The 22,405-nt window shown below is 36.3% G+C and overlaps 1 protein-coding gene across 1 annotated transcript in view; it reads left to right on the top strand.

Moving 5' to 3' along the window:
• LAMA2 (laminin subunit alpha 2) overlaps positions 1 to 22,405 on the top strand; it is a 609,129-nt gene that overhangs the window by 501,753 nt on the left and 84,971 nt on the right. Inside the window, exon 42 of the mRNA XM_089530405.1 lies at positions 9,221 to 9,323. Coding sequence (XP_089386531.1) covers positions 9,221 to 9,323 — 103 coding nt within the window. The remainder of the gene's footprint in view (positions 1 to 9,220; positions 9,324 to 22,405) is intronic.

Genomic DNA, 22,405 nt, shown 5'->3' with positions numbered 1-22,405 from the left:
TCGGTTGCCCTGGAGGACCGAGGCAACCATAGAGAGGGACTATCCACCCCCTAGAGCGGCCTTTCAGAGGCGGAAGTACCTCCCTTTCCCTCCCCAGCAACCAATCGCCAGCAAGCGTGCCCCAGCAAAGCATGCTGGGGCGCTCCACCGAGCCTGCGTCGCCACTCCGGCGGCAACACGGCCTGCCCGCTCAGTTGGGCGGCCGTCTTTTACTGCTCCATTAAATAGTCTCTGTAAATAGTTTTTTAAAATGTATGCAATGCAATGAAAATGTTGCTCAAGAGCTCAAATCAAGTCCTATCATTCAGCCTCATCTGTAACCTGCTTCCCATTTTTATATTACAGATTCAGTCTGTTAATAACTTCACTCTATCTGATGAACTTTTTTCATTAGTCTGGCAAACCAACACATTTATTTATTATTGTTAGTAATACCAATCATTCAGGGTAAAGTTTATTGTTACTGCAATGTTTATTTCATGCCTTTTTATCTGAATTTATTTAGTAAAATATATCTGCTCTGCCCTAATTCTATAGATTGCAGGACAGCATACAGTAAAATCAATTTAACCAGTTTCAAACAGTAAATATAATTTAAACAGACTAAAAGCATTTTAAACCATTTGGCTAGTTAAAAGAACACAGATCAAAATCAGTTAAAACAGTTAGATAATTTAGAACTATGATTATATACAGATTTGTATGAAATAAATTTGATGCTAAAGACATATTGCAGAAATTTGATGCTAAAAACATATTGCAGAAATAATCCAGTTTGAGGCCCCTTTAACTGCCCTGGCTCTCTGACAGGGAAGGCTAAATGTCTCACAAAACTACAGTTTCCAGGATTCTCTAGCATTGAGCCAGGACAGTTAAATCAGTCTCAAACTGGATTATTTCTGCAGTGTGTTTTGGACCAAAGACATTTATAGAAATGCGCTTACAAGCATGATTCTGACATCTACATGCAAGTCATGGTGGATGCTATTTAGCAGTTTTCAATGCTTTATTTTTCATTTTTCAGAAAGCTAAAGTAATGGTACGGGCCATGTATGAATACAATTATGGGCTGGATAAGAGAAAATCAAGCTTATTCCAGAGTTTAAATAGTGGAAGTGGTCCAGGTATAGAGAAATGCTAGTCTTAGATGCATTGGATGAGCTTTTTTTTTTTTTTTAAATAAATTTTATTGAAAGAAATAAAACATCCAGAAATATAAAAAAGACAATTCTTAATAATACATCGTATTTCTAAAAATACATATCCGGTCCATTTCGAAAAGAAAGGAAAAAAAAACCTCAGTATACTTCCTTGAGCTTGAGTTTTATAAACTAAAAAATTTCTTTGTTTCTTTTTGTACTCTTATTATCCCTTTTAAATTTACCATTAAGTTCTTATGACCCAAGTTTGTTAATATGTTAAAAATTATTTTCACCATCTTACTAAAAATATCCCAAAATCGGAGAAAGAATAACCATCTTCTCTACCTATATTTTTTCATCATTTCTCATTAACATTCTCTTATCCACTTGTTCTATTACTATATATAATTTTCTTATTGTTAACTGATACGTTAATTATCTAGACTTTGATTTTATATTTAATTTAATGCCGGGAACATATCTTCTCCCTTTTCATTTTTAATGTATTCATTCCAACATTCCCACTTGTCATAAAAATCTTCCATTGATCCATTCTTTAGTAAATGTGTTAATTTTTCCATTTCATAGTAGTCCATCATTTTCAATTGCCAGTCTGCTACTGTGGGATGATCTTCCTTTTTCCAGAACTTAGCAAATGTCATTCTAGCTGCTGCCAGTGCATACATTGTCATTTTTTCATTCCTTCCTTCCATTTTAATACCATCTGTCATATTCAGGAGATACATCTTTGGGTGTGGTCTGTCTTCAATTTTTAAAATTTTCTTTAACTCAGTATGAATGTTTTCCCAAAATTTTTAGCTTTTTCGCAATTCCACCACATATGTAAATAATTCCCTACTTCTCTTTTACACTTCCAACAGGTACTTTTATTCTTACTAAACATTTTGGCTAATTTGTAAGGTGTCAGGTGCCACCTGTACATAGATTTGTATATGTTTTCTTTAATTTCCATACTATTGATCTGTTTGATTTTTCTCTTCCAAAGGTTTTCCCATTCTTCTAGTTGAATATTTTCTTTAAAATCCTTTGCCCATTTTATCATAAAATCTTTTATTATCTCATCTTCTAATTCGAATTTGAGTATTAATTTATACAATTTAGAAATTTGTTTTTCACGATGGTTTATTATTTTCTCCATTTCTAATTCTCCTTTTTCGATTCCAAATTCTTTCATGTCTATCTTAAATCTTTCTCGAACCTGTCTATATGCAAACCAATTGTAAGTGAATCCATCCGAAATTAATTCTTCTTGAGTTTTTATTCTTCTTTCCCCTTTATCAATCTTTGTAATATCCTCATATGTCACATATTTATTCTTTAATAATTCCTCTCTTCTATACATTGCTTCATTTGTGGAAACCCAGAGCGGGATAGCACCGAACCATTTTCTTTTATATTTTGACCAGATTTTTAACATAGATTTTCTCAATATATGATTATTAAAGTTACCATCAATTTTAATTTTATCATAAAACATATATCCGTGTAGACCGAATTTTAATTCCACTCTTTCTAAATTTAGACTTCTCTCATTATCTAATCTCATCCAATCCAACATCCAGTCTAATACAGAAGAATAATAATACCATTTAAAATTTGGTAAATTCAACCCTCCTCGGTCGACTTCATCATGCAATATTCTCATTTTAATTCTTGGTTTCTTGTTATTCCATATAAATTTCGATATATCTCTTTCCCATACTTTAAACGGGGTATCATTAACAATAATAGGTAAACTTTGAAAAAGAAAGATCATTTGTGGTAAAACTGACATTTTCAAGATTGCTATTTTACCTATCCAAGAGATTTTCAATTCTTGCCATCTTTCCATATCTTTCTTAATGTTCTTCCATACTTTCTCATAATTGTTTTTAAACAGTTCTGTGTTTCTTTTTGTTATATTAATCCCCAGATATCTAACCATTTTTTGAATTTGAAATCCAGTTCTTTCTTTCAAAATATCTACTTCTTCTTTATCCATATTCATAGGTATAACTGCAGTTTTTTCTTTATTAATTTTATATCCGGAAACCTTACCAAATTCTGTCATAGTATCTATCAGGATTTCACTACATTCCACAGGGTTAGTTAGCGTTAACACAAGGTCGTCCGCATAGGCTCTCAGTTTATATTCTTCCTTTTTCAATTTAAAACCTTTAATTAAAACATTTTCTCTGATATTATTCAACAAAATTTCCATTACTAGTATAAAGAGTAAGGGTGATAATGGACAACCTTGTCTTACACCTCTATAAATTTTACATATATCCGTTTTTTCTCCGTTAATCCAAATTCTAGCCTCTTGATATTTATAAATTGTTTCTATCCACACTTGAAATTTATTTCCTATATCTAATTTCTTTATTAATTCAAACATAAATTGCCAGATCACATTATCAAAGGCTTTTTCAGCATCAATAAAGATCAGTGCCAATTTATTATGTATATTTTTTTCGTGAATTTCAATCAAATTAATCAAATTTCTTACATTATTTTTAATCATTCTATTTGGTAGAAATCCAGATTGATCCAAATTAATCCAATTAGTCATTATTTTTTTTAGTCTTTCAGCTAGAATGGATACAAACAATTTATAATCAGTATTTAACAAAGCAATAGGTCTATAATTCTTACATTGTGTTTGGTCTTTTCCTTCTTTTGGAATCAACGTTATGTCCGATTGTGTCCACGTTTGAGGTATCTTTCCCGAGATAACTTCATTCATGACCTGGAGCAACGGGTTTCTTATATGGTCTTGACATCTTTTATAGTATTCATTTATAAATCCGTCTGGGCCTGGGGATTTTCCCGATTTACTTTTATTAATTGCATCACTCAACTCCTGCAACGAGATGTTTTGATTCAAGACTTCTTTTTGTTCCTCTGTAAATTTCTTTAATTTTTGTCTATTTAAATACTTAATTATTTTACATCCATTTATCTTGGGTTCGTTAAACAATTCTGAGAAATATTTCAGAAATGCTTTTTTAAGCCCTTTCTGGGTTGTGACTAACTTCTCTCCCTCCTTTATAACTTTAATCGTCCTTTTTGCTTTTTCTCTTCTAATTTGGTAAGCAAGCAATCTACCGGGTTTATTGGCCGAAATGAAATACTTTTGCTTCAAGAACTTTAATTTTTTCTCGATTTCCTCTACTAATAATATCGATATTTGCTTTTGTAAAAATTTGATCTCTTGTTTGATTAAGTAATCTTTCAGATTCTTTTTCAATACATCCTCCCTTTCACTTAATTCCTTATTCAATTTATCTAATTTTTCTTGTCTATTCCTTCTTATTTCCACTGCTTTCTTTATCAGCCAGCCTCTTATGACTGCTTTATGGGCGTCCCATACTATTTGTGGTGAAGTACCTTTATTTAAATTTTCTTCAAAATACTTATCAATCTGATCGTTCAATTGTCTGACGATATTTTCATCTTGTAATAAGTGCGAATTTAATTTCCAACTAAATTGCTTTTTTCTTTCAATATCCAAATTTATTTGTACTGGGCTATGGTCTGAGAGGATTCTAGGTAAAATTTTGACTTCCTTAATCTTATTATTTAAGTGAGCTGAGAGTAGTATCATGTCAATTCTAGACCAAGTTTTATGTGGATTTGAATAGAAGGTATAATCTTTACTATCTCCATATTTCATTCTCCAGGCATCATTCACCGATAGACTTTCCATTAGGTCAAAGAATTCTTTTGGTAATTTGCCTTGATTTTTTTTTAATTTTTTCTCTGAAAATCTGTCCAGTTCCGTATCAATTACCCCATTCCAGTCTCCCAGAAGAATTATTGAATCTCCATCTCGTTGCAAGCGCTTTGATTTCAAATTTTTATAAAATTTATTTTTATTTTCCAACGGACCATATATACCCACAATCAACACTTTATGATCATTATCTATTTGTTCAATCATTTCATAATTTCCTTCTGCGTCTCGCATTATCTCCTTTGCTTCATATTTCGAATTCACATACAATACCACCCCCTTTTTTTTAAATTTAGAGTTTGCTGAAAATTCCTGACCCAATTTGGCACATCTCAAATGTTTTTTATCTTTATCTCTTATTCTTGTTTCCTGTAAACAAACTACATCTAACTTTGCTTTCTGTAAGTAGTGAAAGATTTTTTTCCTCTTCTGAGGGGTGTTCATCCCCTGTACGTTCCAGGAAAGACACTTCATCATGCAGACCACCCTTAAAAAGTATCTCCTGAACACCAGTCACGGTAATAAAAATTTAATTATCTTTATTTATTTGTATTATCACAAAATGTAAATAAGTTGTGTTCAAAAGTAAGTTGTATATGTCAACCAAGAAGAAAAGATTAATCTTGTTTAGTTAAAGCAGATCTGAAGATAATTCAACTGGGAGCTTAACAGCTCAGTACACGAAAACTTTAGTCAGTTGTCACCACCTTGTCCTTGTTCTTCTTTTCTCAGTCTTTCTTCCTCCTGTGACAAGTCTTGATCATCAAATTCTAATTCTGATTCTGAACCTAATAACTCTTGAGAAGCTTTTTCTTCACCACCCTTTTCTTGTTCTTCCTTGCTCAAAGCTTCACCAGTTTGATCTCCACCTGTAGTCTTGTCTTTCCCTTCTTTTCCTACTTGACGATTCTTCTTCACTTGTCTTAAAAAATTTTTAGCTTGTTCTGGGGTATGTATGTACACTCTTTTTCTCTTCCACCAAAAAATAAGGCCTTCTGGGATATCCCACCTGTAGGATATCCCTTCTGCTCTTAAAAATTGTGTTAGACCAATATAACTTCTTCTCCTCTGCAAAAGTCTTCCCGGGATATCCTTCATCACCTTTACTTCCAGATCTTCATATTTAAAAGGAGATTCGTTATGTAAATTCAAAAATTTATCTCTCACTATTTTCCGGACAAAATGCACTGACACGTCCCGTGGTAAGCCCTTTTGTTTTGCAACTAAAGAGTTCACTCTATAGAGCTTGTCCACCTCATTTCCAAAAGAGTCAGGGTCTCTATTCATAAAATTTGCTATGGCCACAATTAATTTGTCATTAAAATCTTCATCTTTTTGCTCTGGAATCCCTCTAATTTTAACGGACTTTTCTTTTGGTTTCAAATCGATCATAGCTCTTGCATCCAATTCATCTTCACCTTTATTTAAAATTTTTGACATATCATTTTCCAGCTTTTCATTTCTAAATTCCAAGATTTCTACTCTTTGTTTTGTTTTCTGTACATCAATTGTTAATTTGTCCACCGTTTGATTTATTGCTTTCAAATCTTCCCTAATCTCCTTCTTAAAACTGATAAATTCTTTATTTAAATCTTTGGACAAATTATTAACCATTAAAGCTAAATTATCAAATTTTTCCAAAAATAATTCATTCATGTCTGTATTCTTATTCATTTCTATAGACAACCGTCTTTGATTTGAATTCAATGAGTTGATTTTCTGCGTTTGTTTTCTTGTGTTCATTATATTAAAAATAGTGTGACTGGAATAAAGTAAAACACAATATAATATCAATTATACCAGTATCTATACAAATCTTATACTTTACCTTATATATTTCTTATACCAAATTCCTTTCTATCCTTTTCCTTAATATAAGCTATATTCAAATCCTTATTATCACTTCCTTACCCTAATACCAATATAAGTTATCCTTTATCCTTTACTATATCAATATAAATCTCTATACAATACTCTATTCCACTTTCAGCTTCAAATAAACCCCACTTTATATAGTTTCTTACTTCTGTTATTTAATTACCTTTTATTGTCTTTGTCTTTATCTCACCAATTTCACTGCTGCTTTTGCCCCCTTTTTTCTTCCTTTTCTTTTTTTAAACTTCCCTCCCAAATTTAAAAGAGCAGTCACAGTCCTCCAATCTGTAACCCCTCCCTTTTCCACTGAGTTCCGTCTTGTTTCTCCTCTTCTATTTCTGTCTTCTTCCCACAAGTCTTGCTTCTCCTGTCCGTTCTCTCCAGAAACAGATCAGCGAGTTCAGTCCTCCAGAATCCCACACTCTTTCACTTTTGACTGGTACCTTCTTGTTTCTACTCCTTTACTTTCAACTTCCCACAGCCTCCACTTCACTTCCGACCGTTCCTTCCCTTCCTCACACCAACAAGTTCACCCCACAGTCCCTGCCAATCTTCCTCCAAGTCCGTCCCTTCGCCACTCCTCCTCTTCTTCCACACCTCCACCGCCGCTTTCACATCCACACACTTCCTCCTCCAGATATCACTCCTCCAAGTCTCCAAACAAACACCGTTTCTTCCCCAGCGCCAACTCCTCCTCTAGTCCTTCGTCGGACGCTGCTTTTCAGGCACAGGTGGGTTTTCAAGGACAACTTGATTAGTTCGATTCGCTGTTGGAATTTATTGTTTATATTTTTCCTTTCCCTCTCTTCGCCTTCCCCTCTTTTCTCCGACCCTTCTAAGAGTCAATGGCTATGATATAACGAAGGGGGAGACTGTTTTTCCCCAAATTTGATTGAAGCCTTTTCTCCAAAGCCCAAGACGTATATTCAATTAAATTTCTAATCCGGTTCGAATATCAGTTCTCACCTTTATATTTTTATATTTTATCCAATAAGTCCGGTCCAGTAAGTGGAATCTTCCAAAGTGTTTCAAAGAATCAAATAGAGAGAAAGTTTTATATTTTAAATGTCCAATCTCCGTTTGTCTCCCAAGATAATGGTCAGTTCTCAGCAAAATATAATCAAACTCAGCTCTTCTTTAGATCAAAATACAAGTCCAATAAAATCTTTGAATGCTGGTGGGCGCCTCTGTATGGAGAGCCTAAGGCTTTCCATTAAAGATCAACAGCAGGCGTGGGTTGCTCTGCAGGCTCCTCTCCCCGGCTTTCAGTCCGCGACCATGGCTGCAAACTTACTTCTGTTTCCAGCGCCGGGAGCTAGAGTATGAGCCCTCCGTCGAGCCCCCTCTGATCCCTCAGTATTCAGAGGGAATTTTGAGACCTCAAAGATCCCTTTGGGTCCCCAATTCCCGCCACAGATCAGAACGGATCCGGAGCTAAAAGGATTCCGTTCGGCGAGGCGCCATTCCCAGCCGGAAGAGTGGATGAGCTTTAAGAGAGAGAGAGAGATTATGAACCTGAATGGGTGATCGTCTGAAACATTTTTGTGTTTTTTCCTTTTATTACACATCTGAACTATTACTGAAGAGTAACTGTTCCAACAAACACCATCCCCTTAAAGGCCTGATTGGCACCTACACTGCTGTCATTGTAATAACTGGTACCAAAAGGCACCAAGAATGTCATAGGAATATACTGTTAATAGATAAACAGCATCTATTAAAACCATGACATTGCAGTTTATTGCTGACAAACAACCCTGTATATAAACATTTCCCCATCCAGTGAGAATTCCTTTCAACAGCGAGACAAGGCAGCTTTCAGCAAGCTGTCCTTTCTGTGAAAGCTGCTTTGAGACATTTGACTGATTGACAATTGCACTAGAAGATATGCTCTACCATCCCTGAATATCATCATTCCAATCTTATTATTATTATTATTATTATTATTAGCTTAAATGTACACATGCACATCTATTGTTTGATGGTGTCAACATCAAGAGATGACATACAAATTGGAAAATTGTGTTACAGATCATATAATTCAATTTTATATTCTTTTTAATAACCACAACTATGGTAGTTACTTTCTAATCATATTTTCTTTCCAGGGCGCAGCCTAAGACACAATATTAAATGTTAACTTCTTTACATGTAATATTTATACATTCATATTTTTTTAAAAAGTTGTGCATTCCCATTCATTTGTATTTCCATTTTCTCTTTCATGAGCATCAGCTACTTGAGAAGTCTTTCCTTTGATGTAAAAATATTTAATAGTTATATGTCATGAATTTCACCATGAATTCAGGATGTGAGAGTTTAATTGATAATCATTTCATATTTACATGACTCATCAACTAAATTGCCCAGTTTTACTTTTTTAGGATTTTCAACTTCTGCTGAACCTGCTGTTTACCATACATTTTGGTGACACTAGTTGGTTGCTGTTTTTGTTTTTCTTCTGTAGGCATCTGGTCCAGAAGGATCATTAAAGGATGGTGCCAAGAATGCACTACAAAAAAGCTTTAGAGTTCTTAATGATGCGAACAGGCAGGCAAATGATGTTAAAGGTATGTATTTTCTTTTCCCTGCAATAATTGGGTTTCATTGAAAAGCTAATGAGATGCCTTTTGGTCTTAGTGCACAGACATCTCTACAGGGAAGTATTTTGATTTACAATTCTATTTCTACAATTCTAAAAGACTGTCTCTTACGAATCAGTGCAGATCCTATTTCAGCTCAGTTTCTCAGCTACTTTTCCCCATATGTAGAAATAATAATAATGACCTATAGAAGGGTAGCAATTTTAATCTGTTTCCTGAAAAACACAGAACTGTATGGCACTTTAAAGACTATGTATTTACTGGTGAAGAAATGATCATGGTCTAGAGTCCATTCCAAATATGTGAAGTACTTAGGTTCCTTAATTGTAAACGGAGATGTCAGAATTAAAGAGTGGAAACAAACAGCCATAAAATAAAACACAATTTGCATTTTATGGCTTGTATATATTCCTTCTCTCAAGGTATAACAGCATTTCATGTATCTTACTACTGTCCATTAAATCTTAGGCTATAACAAATATGTTAAGGTACTAAAAGAGTCTTTGGGCTGAGCAGTCAGCCCAGGATAGCACAAGCCAAGCCCATGCTATTCTGGCCTGAGTTCTAACGCAGGTCAGTCCTCAGGCTGGCACTGGAACTGGAACATTTATATGCATGCAAGCCACTATGCCATGGACCCATTTCCACATCAGTTGTGGTGACAGGAGTCTTCTCAGTAGTGGCAATGGTGGAGAAAGCAAGGTATGTGCAGGACCATCCAGCCTGCCATGGGTTGCCATGGAGGTGGCTCATTTTGACCCACACCAAGGCCCTTTTGCCCTGCTATCAAACTGAGACAGCCACATCAGCACCCAGTCTGCCCTGATGCCATCCCAGGGGTATTGAACTGTTTAGGCCATGTGCATAGTTGACCTACAAATAATATATGCAGTGAAGAGGATCAATATTTTAACAAAATGCTCCCAACCCAGCAATACAGTGGTTTATGTTTGACCAAATAAGGGCTGGTAAATAAGGAAAAAATACTAGAGAGACTAATATGTCCCTGGCAAAGAAGGAGAAAAAGAGGTGGGCTCAAACAATAAAATCCTTCCCTTGGGCCAGATTAGAAATGGCATGTCTTTGCATGTACAGGGTTTTTCAAAATGTGAATTATAGCAGCATGGGAGTTAGAGACCTGATAATTACTGGGATTTGAGCAATTGGGGAAGGAATAGAATATAATCCCTTTCCCCTTTGTGAACAAACAGATGTCCACCCTCTAAATCATGATCTAGAATTGAACCACCACCACATATATATACAAAAATTATAAGTTTTCTCCTACTCTAAAGGATTATGATAAATTACAGTTAGTGATGTTTGAATCAAACATAATATGCCCTGCATGTGTTTCAGCTGGCCAGGTGCTCTTGTCCACTCCATTGTTCACAAAGGACTCTTAACAGATTTTCCTTTCATACCAACAGAAGTTGAGTGGAAACTGATATGCAAAATAATATCTATTTTCCTAAGAGGCACACAAATAAAAAACCACTTCCATGCATTTTTATGACATCAAAATGTGCTGCTTCTCCATTCTTTTTTTGTTTGCATCTCTTTCATCACCATCCATTAGTTTTAAAAGAAATGTAATACTTTCCACAGGCATACACATAATAAATAAATACCTCTGTAAATTTGGACAGTAGGGATCCCTCTCACCAGGTCACAGATTCTGCTGACACAAGGCAATCTGGCATTGGTATCACTGGATTCTGATACCAGCAGATTCTGCAGCTAATCACAAGATCTTTCTGTCATGTTAACTCTCACAAAAATTATCTGAGGTAGATTAGAATTAGAGACACTGCTTTTCTCAAGATCATACTGCAGGCTGTAAGAAGTTCTTAAGTTGGTTTTGTCAACAAATGTAATCAAAATGGCTTTTGTCTTATTTCAATAAGCAACTGTACTTAACACAAGTTCATGCATTTTACACCTTAGTTGCCATCAAAGATTCACTCTTTCACTAACTGAAAGTTATGCTGCTCCAAAACTATCTAATTCTGCCACAAGAGCTTCTTATAAAATTTCAAATTAAGTACTCATATATGGTCATAAAACCCTATTACTGGTTAATTGGAGGGTTATGAAGCTGATTTTTCTTTTTCATTAGAAGGCTCTAACAGTGATGAAAGAGCTATGCCAAGACATAAAGCTTTAATGTTTTCTTGAGTGCTCTGTCCTGTATACATTGTTAAACATTTCATTTGCACCACAGGACTGAATTTTGGCCTCATAAAGTGGAATTAGATTAATTGTCTTCAGTTGCCTTGTGGCATTTGGTCCAAAATAATTATTAAAATAATCCTGTATCTGTCCTTTTGGCATTTCTGGGTTAGCAAAAATGGGTAGTGTAAAGATTTCCTTAGATGTTTCCAAATCCCTATAGGAAATTCATATTTGAAAGACAAATAATAAAGACTTTATAAAGAACTAGTAGGCAGAAGTGATCATTAGCTTAGAATTTCTCCCTCTGCACTACAGGTAGTGTATTAGTTAAAGTAATGAAAGCCCATACACTACTCAAGTAATATATCCTCCCAGAAGTCGAGCCTGGGCTTTGACAGAGATAAGAATTTTTTTTTATTATTATTTTTTGCTACGTTAAGACATCCATCTGATTTATAGCCAATTACATGAGATATAAAATGGCTGTTAATCAGGGAAATGCCATATATTACAACCAAAAATGGCTGAAATAGTCCTTACAGAGCAAAACATTTGAGGACAGCTATTAAAATGGAGATTTACTCATCTCTGTCCCCAAATCACCACCCTGCACTGGAAGTCAAGATGGGAGGGAAACTGCTGAAGAATTATATTTTACAGCCAGCCTTTTGAACAGATGTGCATGCCAGTATATTCAACATGAGGGATAGAATGCTATTTTCTGATTTTTATTCATATCAGAATAAGACTGTTTGCCTGTGAATAAAAGCAAAATAATGGTAACAAAGATGTCATTTATAAAATCTGTTTGTTTATGAAGCTATTACAGTTCAGACCAATTATTTGAACCATGATAATGACAGAATTAAAGGCTAGAAAGCCTTAAGCATTTATTGGTCACCACTCAAATTCAGCCCAGATTAACAAATGATAAAATAATAAAAAGTTTTATTTTTGAGAAAATTATTAAAATAGTTCATTTATAATGTGTTCTTACATTTATAATATGCTGATTAGGCAATAAAATTGTCTTATATGGTGTTTTCCTATAAAGTCATATAAAATTTTATTTTATTTATTTATGTTATTTATTTCATTTGTATGCCGCCCTTCCCACAGAAAGAGATCCAACCCTCAGACAAAAACATTTTTAAAACTTTACAATAACAATTTGAAAACAATTAAAATAATTTCACTAACTTAACATTTGTTGTTAAGTTCATTATCTCTCTTATACTCTAAAAGACTTTTATTTAAAACATTTGCTGAAGATCACTTGATTTCTCTCTTTTTTCTGCTCCAGATTTTCCACACATCCAAGGCTGTAAAGGTGTACTACTTAGGTTGAAACTGCTCTGCAGAAATAATGCAGTCTGACACTGCTTTTACTGCCATGTCTCTATGCTATGGAATTCTAGGATTTGCAGCTTGTTGTGGCAGTTGACATCACAGATGTTACTATTATGCTCTCCTCCTGTTCAGCATTGCAGGCATTTACTGCACTACACTCTTATAGTGCTGCTATTGTAAGCCTGAGGGCAGGGAACCATTTAATTACAAAGATTGTATGTACAGCGCTGTGTAAATTTACAGCGCTTTATAAATAAAGGTTAATAATAATAATAATAATAATAATGATAATAATAATAATAATAATGCACTCAATGGGATCCCCATCTGGGGTGTCACCTGGTGCAGGGGGCAGGACTAAAATGGCACTTTCCCACCTCACTGCCATGGCACTTAAATGATTGTGAAAATATTTTGATTGATAGATGGCATCATTTCTTGTTAGACTGCCATAGAATGCTGCATCATAGAATGCACATGGCATGATGCAAACTTACTGTAGAGGCTGCATCATGCTGTGTGGCACTAGATGATGATTCACAGCCAACACAGTATAATATAATATATAAGTGGAACAGTATACAGGTCACATGTAGATTGAAGTGGATTTGTTGGATGTATAGTTGGTTGGATTGTTGATGTAGAACAGTTGGAGAAGTCGATGGAAGTGGGAGAGGAGAGTTTGCATACATTTGTATTACAGTGCAACTCAAGATAAAGAACCTCCAAGGACTTGGATGAAATCGACTGTGTCTGTGAGTTATTTTTCAGTATGGAAAGTGGTCAGTGCATTGCCAATACCTATATCTGGATTTTTGCTTCTGTATTCTGCTATGTTATTGTTGAGTTGCATCTGGGTTGATCGTCCTCAGACTGTGCTGAAAGTTGGCTTATGAAATGGAATAAGTAAAGAGAGAGCCAACATGGCATCATGGCAGCCAGGTAAGGGTCATTGCCACTCTTAGCATCTCCCCCCTGCCTTCTGAGTCCCATGTGGCCGTGGCCATGTGGGACCCTGAAGGCAGCTGCCCATCTCCCCTCACAGGTGACACCACTACTACCCCACCAGGTGACACCACTCTCAGGGTGTCACCTGGTGCAGTCCATGCATGCTACTGCACACCCTAATGACACCACTGATTCCCCTTTTACTGCTCTGGCTGCCTCCTGTGTTTTTTTGGGATTTGCTGTTTAGGGAAAGGCATTTAGAGTTCTCAGCCAGACAGCTCTTAGCCTTCACAGAACTACAAACCCCAGAATACAACAGCAGTCAGCTGGAGCAGTAAAAGTGGAATAGCAGCACTATAAGAGTATATTGCAGTAATCTCTTAGAAGTCTGATCCAAATGGATCTTACCCTATGAACATCTAATAACATATACCACATATGTACTGGTGCAATGTATATCGTGTATATACTTGTGACATCTCTTCTCTTCCACTCCCCTGTTAACTATTTTTTGTATAATCGTTATTTTAATATATGTTCTTGGATAAATCCCTCTTAGCTTTTAATCCAATTTTCTTTACAATGGAAAAAATAAATAATATCACCAAAAAACAAAGCACTTTTTGCCATTAATCATTATCACCAGTAGAATTCAGCTGTTCTTAAGCTATGTGATTGTAAGGGTTATTCCCCCCCCCCCAAAAAAAAAAAAACACCTTCACCCCATGACATTAGTTTTTCACATCTCCAACTGTCCTTATTTGGCAGGGACAGTCCTGATTAATTTTCTGTTGTCCCACTTTTTCAGCTGCTATTAAAAAGTCGCAGTTTTTCTCTTCCTTCCCCTTTCCATTTATCCCCAGCTTCTTTATCCCCAGCTTCCTTCTATTGCTGCAAACTAAGTTCAGGTCCAAAACAGACTGCAGAATTTGACACCGCTTTAACTGTAATGGCTCTATCCTATGGGAATTGAAGGAATTCCCAAATCTGGGAATTGTAGTTTATTGTGGTACCAGAATTCTCTGACAGAGAAGGCCCACAAAACTACAGTTCCCAGAATTCCCTAGCATTGAGCAAGGGCAATTAAAAAGGTCTCAAATTGGATTATTTCTGCAGTGTGTTTTAGACCTCAGTGTGCAAAAGTAGTTTGCACTCAGTTAATTAGCTGGAGGAGAGGACAGAAGTGTTGGAATCCTGCCTTTCCTAATATTCAGGCAAAAGCACACAGCTGCAGCCTCTCCTAACATGTATACTCTTTCTCATTAATAATTTTTACCATCTTGACCACATTCTCATATTGCTTGGCCAGATGTGTCTTGGCTTTCGTTTGTGAAATATTGGAGAGCATGAGCAGATAGGTCTCTGCCTCAGTTTTTCCAGGACTTGGACATGGACTTCTCTGTATCAGAAGAGTCATATCAAAGACTTAGGAGATTATCGCACACACATTTTTGGTTCGATCCAGGCACGGGACAGGATTGGGCTGCAATGAGGGGAAATGGGTGTTATCACACCCAAAAAGTATTGCTTCTGCGCAGCCAGTCAACTACCACTCATCCCCAAGCCATGCTTATCCTGCTGATTTTGGTTGTACAGAAGCTTTCTGTCCTTCTAAATCATCTGGATAGGGTATGGATGGTGGTCGGCTGGCAGCTCAGCAGCAATTTCATGTGCAATAATACCCATTTTGCCGTGTTCCATCCTAATCCTGCCCCATGCCGAGATTGGGTAAAAAGGTAAGTGCGATAATCTCCATGGATAGGAATTGTGATCCTCCTGCTGCTGTCTGTTTCACAATACCTCTTAGTTCTCAAGAAGTTTCTTGCATTACCCCACATTGTAACTCTTCTGTTCATGTGTGCCCTGGATCAGTTAATTCATACTTAAATATGAACTGTCCCCTAATTACAGTGCTGTGGTCTATTGTATAATGCAGTCGATTGTGCTGTTGTTATCTGTGATTAATCACTTCCACACAAACATTGTATCCACTATTCTATCATAATACCTGGGAACCAAGGGCAGGTTGTAATCTAAACAAGGAGGGAGGGAGCTTATCCTATTCCTATTTTATCAGCAGAATTCCTTCACTTGATCAGAAACCTTCTGTGGATGGAACGAGACCTGCCATTTCTGGAAGGAAAAGCTAGATCTCTACCACTTTCTGTAAGAAACTACAGAAAGAGAATTTCTAGTATATCTAAAATAAAGGAAAACATCACATTGAAATTGTGTGCTACAGCACGGCACTTAAAGTAAAATGCTCTCTGAGTGTTAATTTCACCACAGGTGACTTCAGAATATGGCCTTTCAGAGCATTTATCACCAGAAGAGTGGAACAATTTCTTTAAATATTAATGGTGATTTTTGGAACTTCATCCTACTTTTTGGATGAGACTCCCTTAGGAAATTTATTTTGCTTTTTTTCTTCCTTTCTAATATTGAGAAAACAATTAAAATGCATTTGTGATATTAAATAGGGAAATATTAAACAGATGGTGTTAGAAAATTGGCATTTAGGATATCCACAGAGATTAAACTTATTAAAAGCCATAAAAAGAGCCCGGTTCAGTGGTTACAAAGCTAGGAGCAAGATTCTAAAGAGGTTTATTCTGAAATGTAAAAATGGAATAATTGTTATAATTTGGGCAAGTTACCCTAGAGAGAACAGTCAGTATTTGAAGCATTAGGCTGTGTAACTGCTAAAACTACCACCTGAAGTGTATCTGCTATATGAAAACTATTTTTAAAAGTATAATATATATGTTATTCATTTTTAATACCCAAGAGATCTTTGAGCAATATTAAGAAAATTGCATTTTACAATAAGTCAAATTAAAGTAATCTTAAGAGTGTGTGTATGTTTAAAAAAGAAAAAGCTCACTTTGATAATATTCTTTGACCAAGAGAAAACATTAACATATCCAAAGCTGCATTCACTTGGAAATGTAGCTCATGCATTGTTGTGCATTGTTCCATCTCTCTAGCATGCATTTGGAAATATAAACGAGACTGTCCAATGATTTGGTAATGGAAGGGGGGGAGGTTGACACTATCCAGTTTATCTAATTCAACCACTTACACAGCTGAAATCTGATACTGAAAGATGCAATATCCCTCAAAACTGTATGGGGAATGACTGCTTGGAAATAATGTGTTACAAGTAATGTGGTTACCTTTAACAAGTTACTTTTTTAGTAGTATGGGTGTAACAAAGGCACATTTCAAAAGTAATTTAGTAAGTGTGAAGAAAGCCACTACATCTGTATCACAAGTAAAACTTTCTAGCTGTCTGTGCTCCCCACTTTTAAACAACTGTTTTTAGTTTTTGTTTAAAAAAAAACTTGCTCTATTAACCTTTCTAAATTATACCCAGAATCTGTGTATACAACTCATAGTCTGCTTTTTGTTTTTGTTTTTTGTTTTTTTAATTTTTATTACATCCATCCCACCAATATACTTACATATATACATACATACACCTCTACCTTCACATACACATACATATAACCTTTTTGGACTGTGCCTCGAATCAGTGGATCTGGCTATACAGTAAGCATGAAGGTTCATTCTTTGGTTTAAATGGATTGGGAAGGGCACATTTTTACTTTTGAAAGTGAGGTTAACACTTGTTCGGCTGAGGCAATTATAGACTGGCTAGGGAAGGCATTACTAATAGGCTTTTATTTTTCCTGAAGGAACGCTAAAACGTTTATAGCCATAGGAATTATTGAACAGGTGAGAAATACCATTTTAAGTATATTTATTTTCTTTCTATGTGAGGGATCATTTTGGATAGGCAGCATCATGGGCTGGGTAAAAAAGGAAATAATAAATAGAAAGAAAATAAATATAATTAAAATTATATCTCTCCCCCATGCAATACAGGGGTTATCCCCTTATTCAAAAGGGTTAGGGACCAGAGCACTATAGGTTCTGCATTTTGACAATTTTGACAGTGCCCTGGTCCTTAACTTGTGGGATTTAGCATACAATTAAAACTAAGTAAGCAGCAGATTAACAACCCATAATTTGGAATGCCTCCCTAAACAAGAGTGTCTTCAATTCGGCCTTAAAATTAGCCAAGGAAGTAATGGTCCTTAATTGTGTGTGGAGGAGAGGATTTGAGCAGGGGATGAAGAGACCCTTGGCTGGATCCGGAGACCAGTTTCATAAGATCTCAATGTGCATGGAAAGTGGTAAGGAGAAATGAGCACTGACAAATAAGGAGCCAAGCCATGAAGGGCTTTAGAGGTCAGGAGAAGAATTTGATATCAGGTTCTGAAAGGAATGGGGAGCCAATGGAGGGATAACAAGAAGGGGTAGCATGATCAAAGCGACGGGCAGAGATGATGATTCTGGCCGCTGAGGATTGCAGAGAGATTAGGGGGCTAAGGTGGGAAATAGGAAGATCCAATAGCAATGAGTTGCAATAATCCAGGTGTGATATCACCAATGCATGCACCAAAGTCTTCGCTGTCGAAACAGGAAAAAACGGTTGAATTCTGACGAGATTATAAAGAAAGAATCTGCATGACTTGGCTGTAGCCTGGATCTGTGAACGATAACAAATAGTCAAATAGGAAGCCAAGACTATGGGCCTCATTGACAGATTGAATAGAAATATCATTCACAGTAATTGACAAAGAACATTGCAAAGATGACTTGGATGGGAAGACAAGTAGCTCAGTTTGGGCCATGTTGAGCTTCAGGCATGGTGAATCATCCACTCAGACACAGCAGCAAGACATGGTGATAATTGCTGTTCAACACTTGGCAAATCTCAAGGGTAGAGAAGTACAGCTGAGTGTCATCAGCATACAGGTAATACTGAAAGCTGTAGGAGCTAATAAGATTTCCCAGGGACAGAGTATAATTGGAGAACAGTAAAGGACCCAAGACAGAACCCTGAGGGACTCCAACAGCTAATGAGACGGGGGCAGAAACCTGACCTCCTGTAACCACCACAAAAGATCTGTTTGACAGGTAGGATTTAAACCAGTTTTGTGATCCCACAAAACCCAGCTCTTGGAGTAAATCCACCAAGAGACCATGATCAACAGTGTCAAACACAGCAGAGAGATCCCTGAGGACTAGAACAGAATAAAGACCTTTAGATTTTGCCAGTAAAAGATCATCAGTGATCTTAGTAAGAGCAGTCTAAGTCAAATGCAGTGGGCACCTCGAGAACAGGAACGGAGAAACCAAACGATGGGAGTGAGCCAGGGCTGTGGCTTATTAGCAGAGGTTGCATGTATCAATAAAGGGGCAAAACGATCGAGGGTTGTCAATAAAATAGAATTAAGTAAGGATCCATGGAGACTTAAGGAAGATAAAGACGTATCAAGAGCCTGGGCAAAATCACAGGATCAATAGAATGAAAGTCACGAAAGCGGTGCTGGACAATTTGATGAGGAGATGGATTATCGGTGAGGGCAAAAGAGATGAAGTGATGATCAGACAATGGGAACTCCCTAGCCATGAAGTCGGAGGCTACACTTTTTTTTTTGTAAGAACAATATCAAGGCAATGACCAGAAGAATGAGTAGGTGCATTAGAACAGAATTTGAGACCAAAAGAAGACAACAATGATCAGAGATATACAGTTGTAGGATTATTAATGTCATCCATATGGATATTGAAGTCCCCCATAATCAAGGAGGGGACTTCATCTGCTAAAAAGAAAGTAAGCCAGGTCTCAAAATCTGACAAAAACTTAATAGGTGATCCCAGTGGACGATAGATAACTGCAATCCAAAGGTGAAGTGGTAGAAAAAGTTTAATAGCATGAAGTTTGAAAGAAGAAAAACAGTGCTGTTGAGGAGAAGATTAGGGTTGAAACCGACAGGAGTTGGTTAAAATGACACTGTCCCCTCCCCCTGTGACCTCCGGGTGACTAGTGCGAGAAAAGAAAAGTCCACCAAACAACAGAGCAGTAGAGGTTATGGTGTCGTGAGCTGGAAGCCAGGTTTCAGTGAGAGCAAGAAGATGGAGAGATTTAGCAAGAAAAATGTCATGGACTGTCATTGCTTTCAAGCTAACTGATGGCAGTTTCAAAGAAAGCAATTGAAAGGGAGCTGAGAACAGGGAAGACACCTGATGGACATCAAATTAGGAGAAATAAGAGCCATAGAAGAAAACAAATTAACAAGAAAAAGATCAGAAAAGAAAAAAGAAAATATAAAAAGTTGAGAACAGTCAATAGTCCCTAGCATTGCCAGGCTTGAAACAACTAGACTTAATCAAGTCAATAATAACCATCCAACATCAAAGAACAATAGGTCATTAAATTAGCTCAATAGAAGGCCAGCTCGAGAAACCAAGTTGCCTTCAAGTCCGTCGTAATGGCTAATATGAATAATGTCAATAATCAGTAAGTTACAATATAATAACAGGTTACTTGGAAATTGTGAAATCAATCAATCAATTGGCTACAATCCCTCTTGTTGTTTGAAATAAACTAGGGTTATTGCAAAAAAAGAAGAGAAGAAAGTCAGTGCTCTTAATCTGCTATAAATGATAAATCTAGCCCCCAAGCTAATGGAAAACTGGGTGGGAGCAGTTTTAAAGCTCCTACTGCCACCAGACACTCCTCCTGGCTGATGGAAAGCCAGGTGGGAGGAGTCTTAAAGCCAGACATTCTTCCTGACTGCTGGGTTGATGGAGAGCTGGGGGAAAGTAAAGCCAAACATTCCTCCTGGCTGATGGAAACCTGGATGAGAGTGGTTTTCAAGCCAAACACTCCTCCTGACTGCTGGGCTGATGGAAACCTGGGTGGAAGCAGTTTTCAGGCCAAACACTCCCCCTGACTACTGGGCATGATGAGAAAGAGGAGTGAATGTCATTTTAAAACATCATTACAGCTGGCCCTCACGAATTCTTTATCCATGGATTTAACTATCCATGGCTTGAAAATAGTTTTAAAATATATACATTCTAAGAAGCAAATCTTTATTTTGCTTCTTTATTTTGCCATTTTATTTCAGGAACACCATTTTACGGTGCCTTTTTATTTAATAGGACTTGAGCATCCATGGATTTTGATATCCATTAAGGATCTTGAACCAAATCCAAGCAGATACCCAAAGCCCATTGTATAAGCTCTAAGAAATGGTGTGACTTCCTTCAGTGGCTAGTCAAACCCTACTGGCCTATTTTGTACAAGTGGATTTTTTTTTCTGAAAGCACAAAACCATCATTAGATACAACCCAATGTAGTTAGCATCAGGAATATATAGAACTATTCTGTATAAAATTATGAGAAGAAAATTTCTCTCATTGTTAGGAAAGCTAGAGAACATTCAAGACTCAGGTTTTCTGTTTAATGTTTTTGACTATGTAGCACTTATTTCAGATGTGAGATCTCTCCTAATACATCATGGGGTGGGGGGGGGGATACTGTGTTTGTCTATGCTGGAAACTGATTTATAGTTCAGTGAAGAACCCTCTGGAATATCAAATTAGATAAATATAAAATATATCTTAGTTAGATGTCCCTCATTATCTTGAGTACACCAGTTTTAGAATTGTAATGTGCCACATTCTCCCAGTGCCCTATATATGATTTATAGCTTCTTTCCCAGATATGCCATCACTTCAGTCCTTTTGTTTCAAAGAGGGAAGAACCATCTGGCTACAAATTTCTTCCTCCCTCTTCTGCAGCATGGACCAAGATCTTCCATACTAAATTAAATAATGAATTACATCTCTAAAAGCATGCCTTTGCATTCATCATATTTTTTTTCTTGGCATGCAACACGCCTGACTTGTTGACATACGTATTTTTCAAACAGCCACAAATCTTATATTGAAGCATTTCTTTTGACAGTCTTAAAAGAATCATTTTGATAGATGTCATCCCAGAAAAACACTACTGTCATGAAAAATACCTGGCAGTCCATTTTGAATCGTATCCCATCACTAGCATATTGAATATTCAGTTAATGTCCTTTTGATTTGTGTATTTTCCCCCACTTATAATGGGTGTTAGATTATTATTTCATCTGCAAATGAAAGTTTTCCCCTAAAAGAGGCATAAAATAAAGAGAGAAATAATGTGAGTAAATTGTCAGTGTTACCTCAAATATCGATCCAATATAGAGGACCATGATTTCATGGCCTTTCAGTATGTATTGCATTAGCAATGGTTGCCTTTCAACAAGTAAATGTAATGGGAATATGATAAGTAAAACGCTCACTTCATGGCACTGCTGTGACCTTATTGATCTACTTTATTCATACTCACACACCTAAGAAACCACAGATTCAAGGACCGAAAAATTCTGCTGTTACCACACATCAGTGCCATCTATCGATCAGGTCAGATGATGTTAAGGAAACCCTTCTCTGTTCAATTTAGTCAGTAGGACTGTGTTGTTCAGAAAGTTTGCCATTTTTCTTTTTTGGTTTATGTGCAAGCATCAGTAATGTTTCTTAGGTTAAATCTTTTTCTAACAAAAAAACCTGTGTAAACATTGGGTGTTGTATAATACAAGTTTAAGAAAACCATAGCTTTAGACATTGTAATAATCCTTGGCTTAAAGCTCTTATACTGTTCATATATGTACCATGGAGAA

This window comes from Sceloporus occidentalis, unplaced genomic scaffold (genome assembly GCF_023333645.1).
Source record: "Sceloporus occidentalis isolate IW3139 unplaced genomic scaffold, rSceOcc1.0.p SCAF_6, whole genome shotgun sequence".
Lineage (NCBI taxonomy): Eukaryota > Metazoa > Chordata > Lepidosauria > Squamata > Phrynosomatidae > Sceloporus > Sceloporus occidentalis.
The sequence above is the reverse complement of the archived record's forward strand: the minus strand, read 5'-3'. Positions and strand labels throughout refer to the sequence as shown.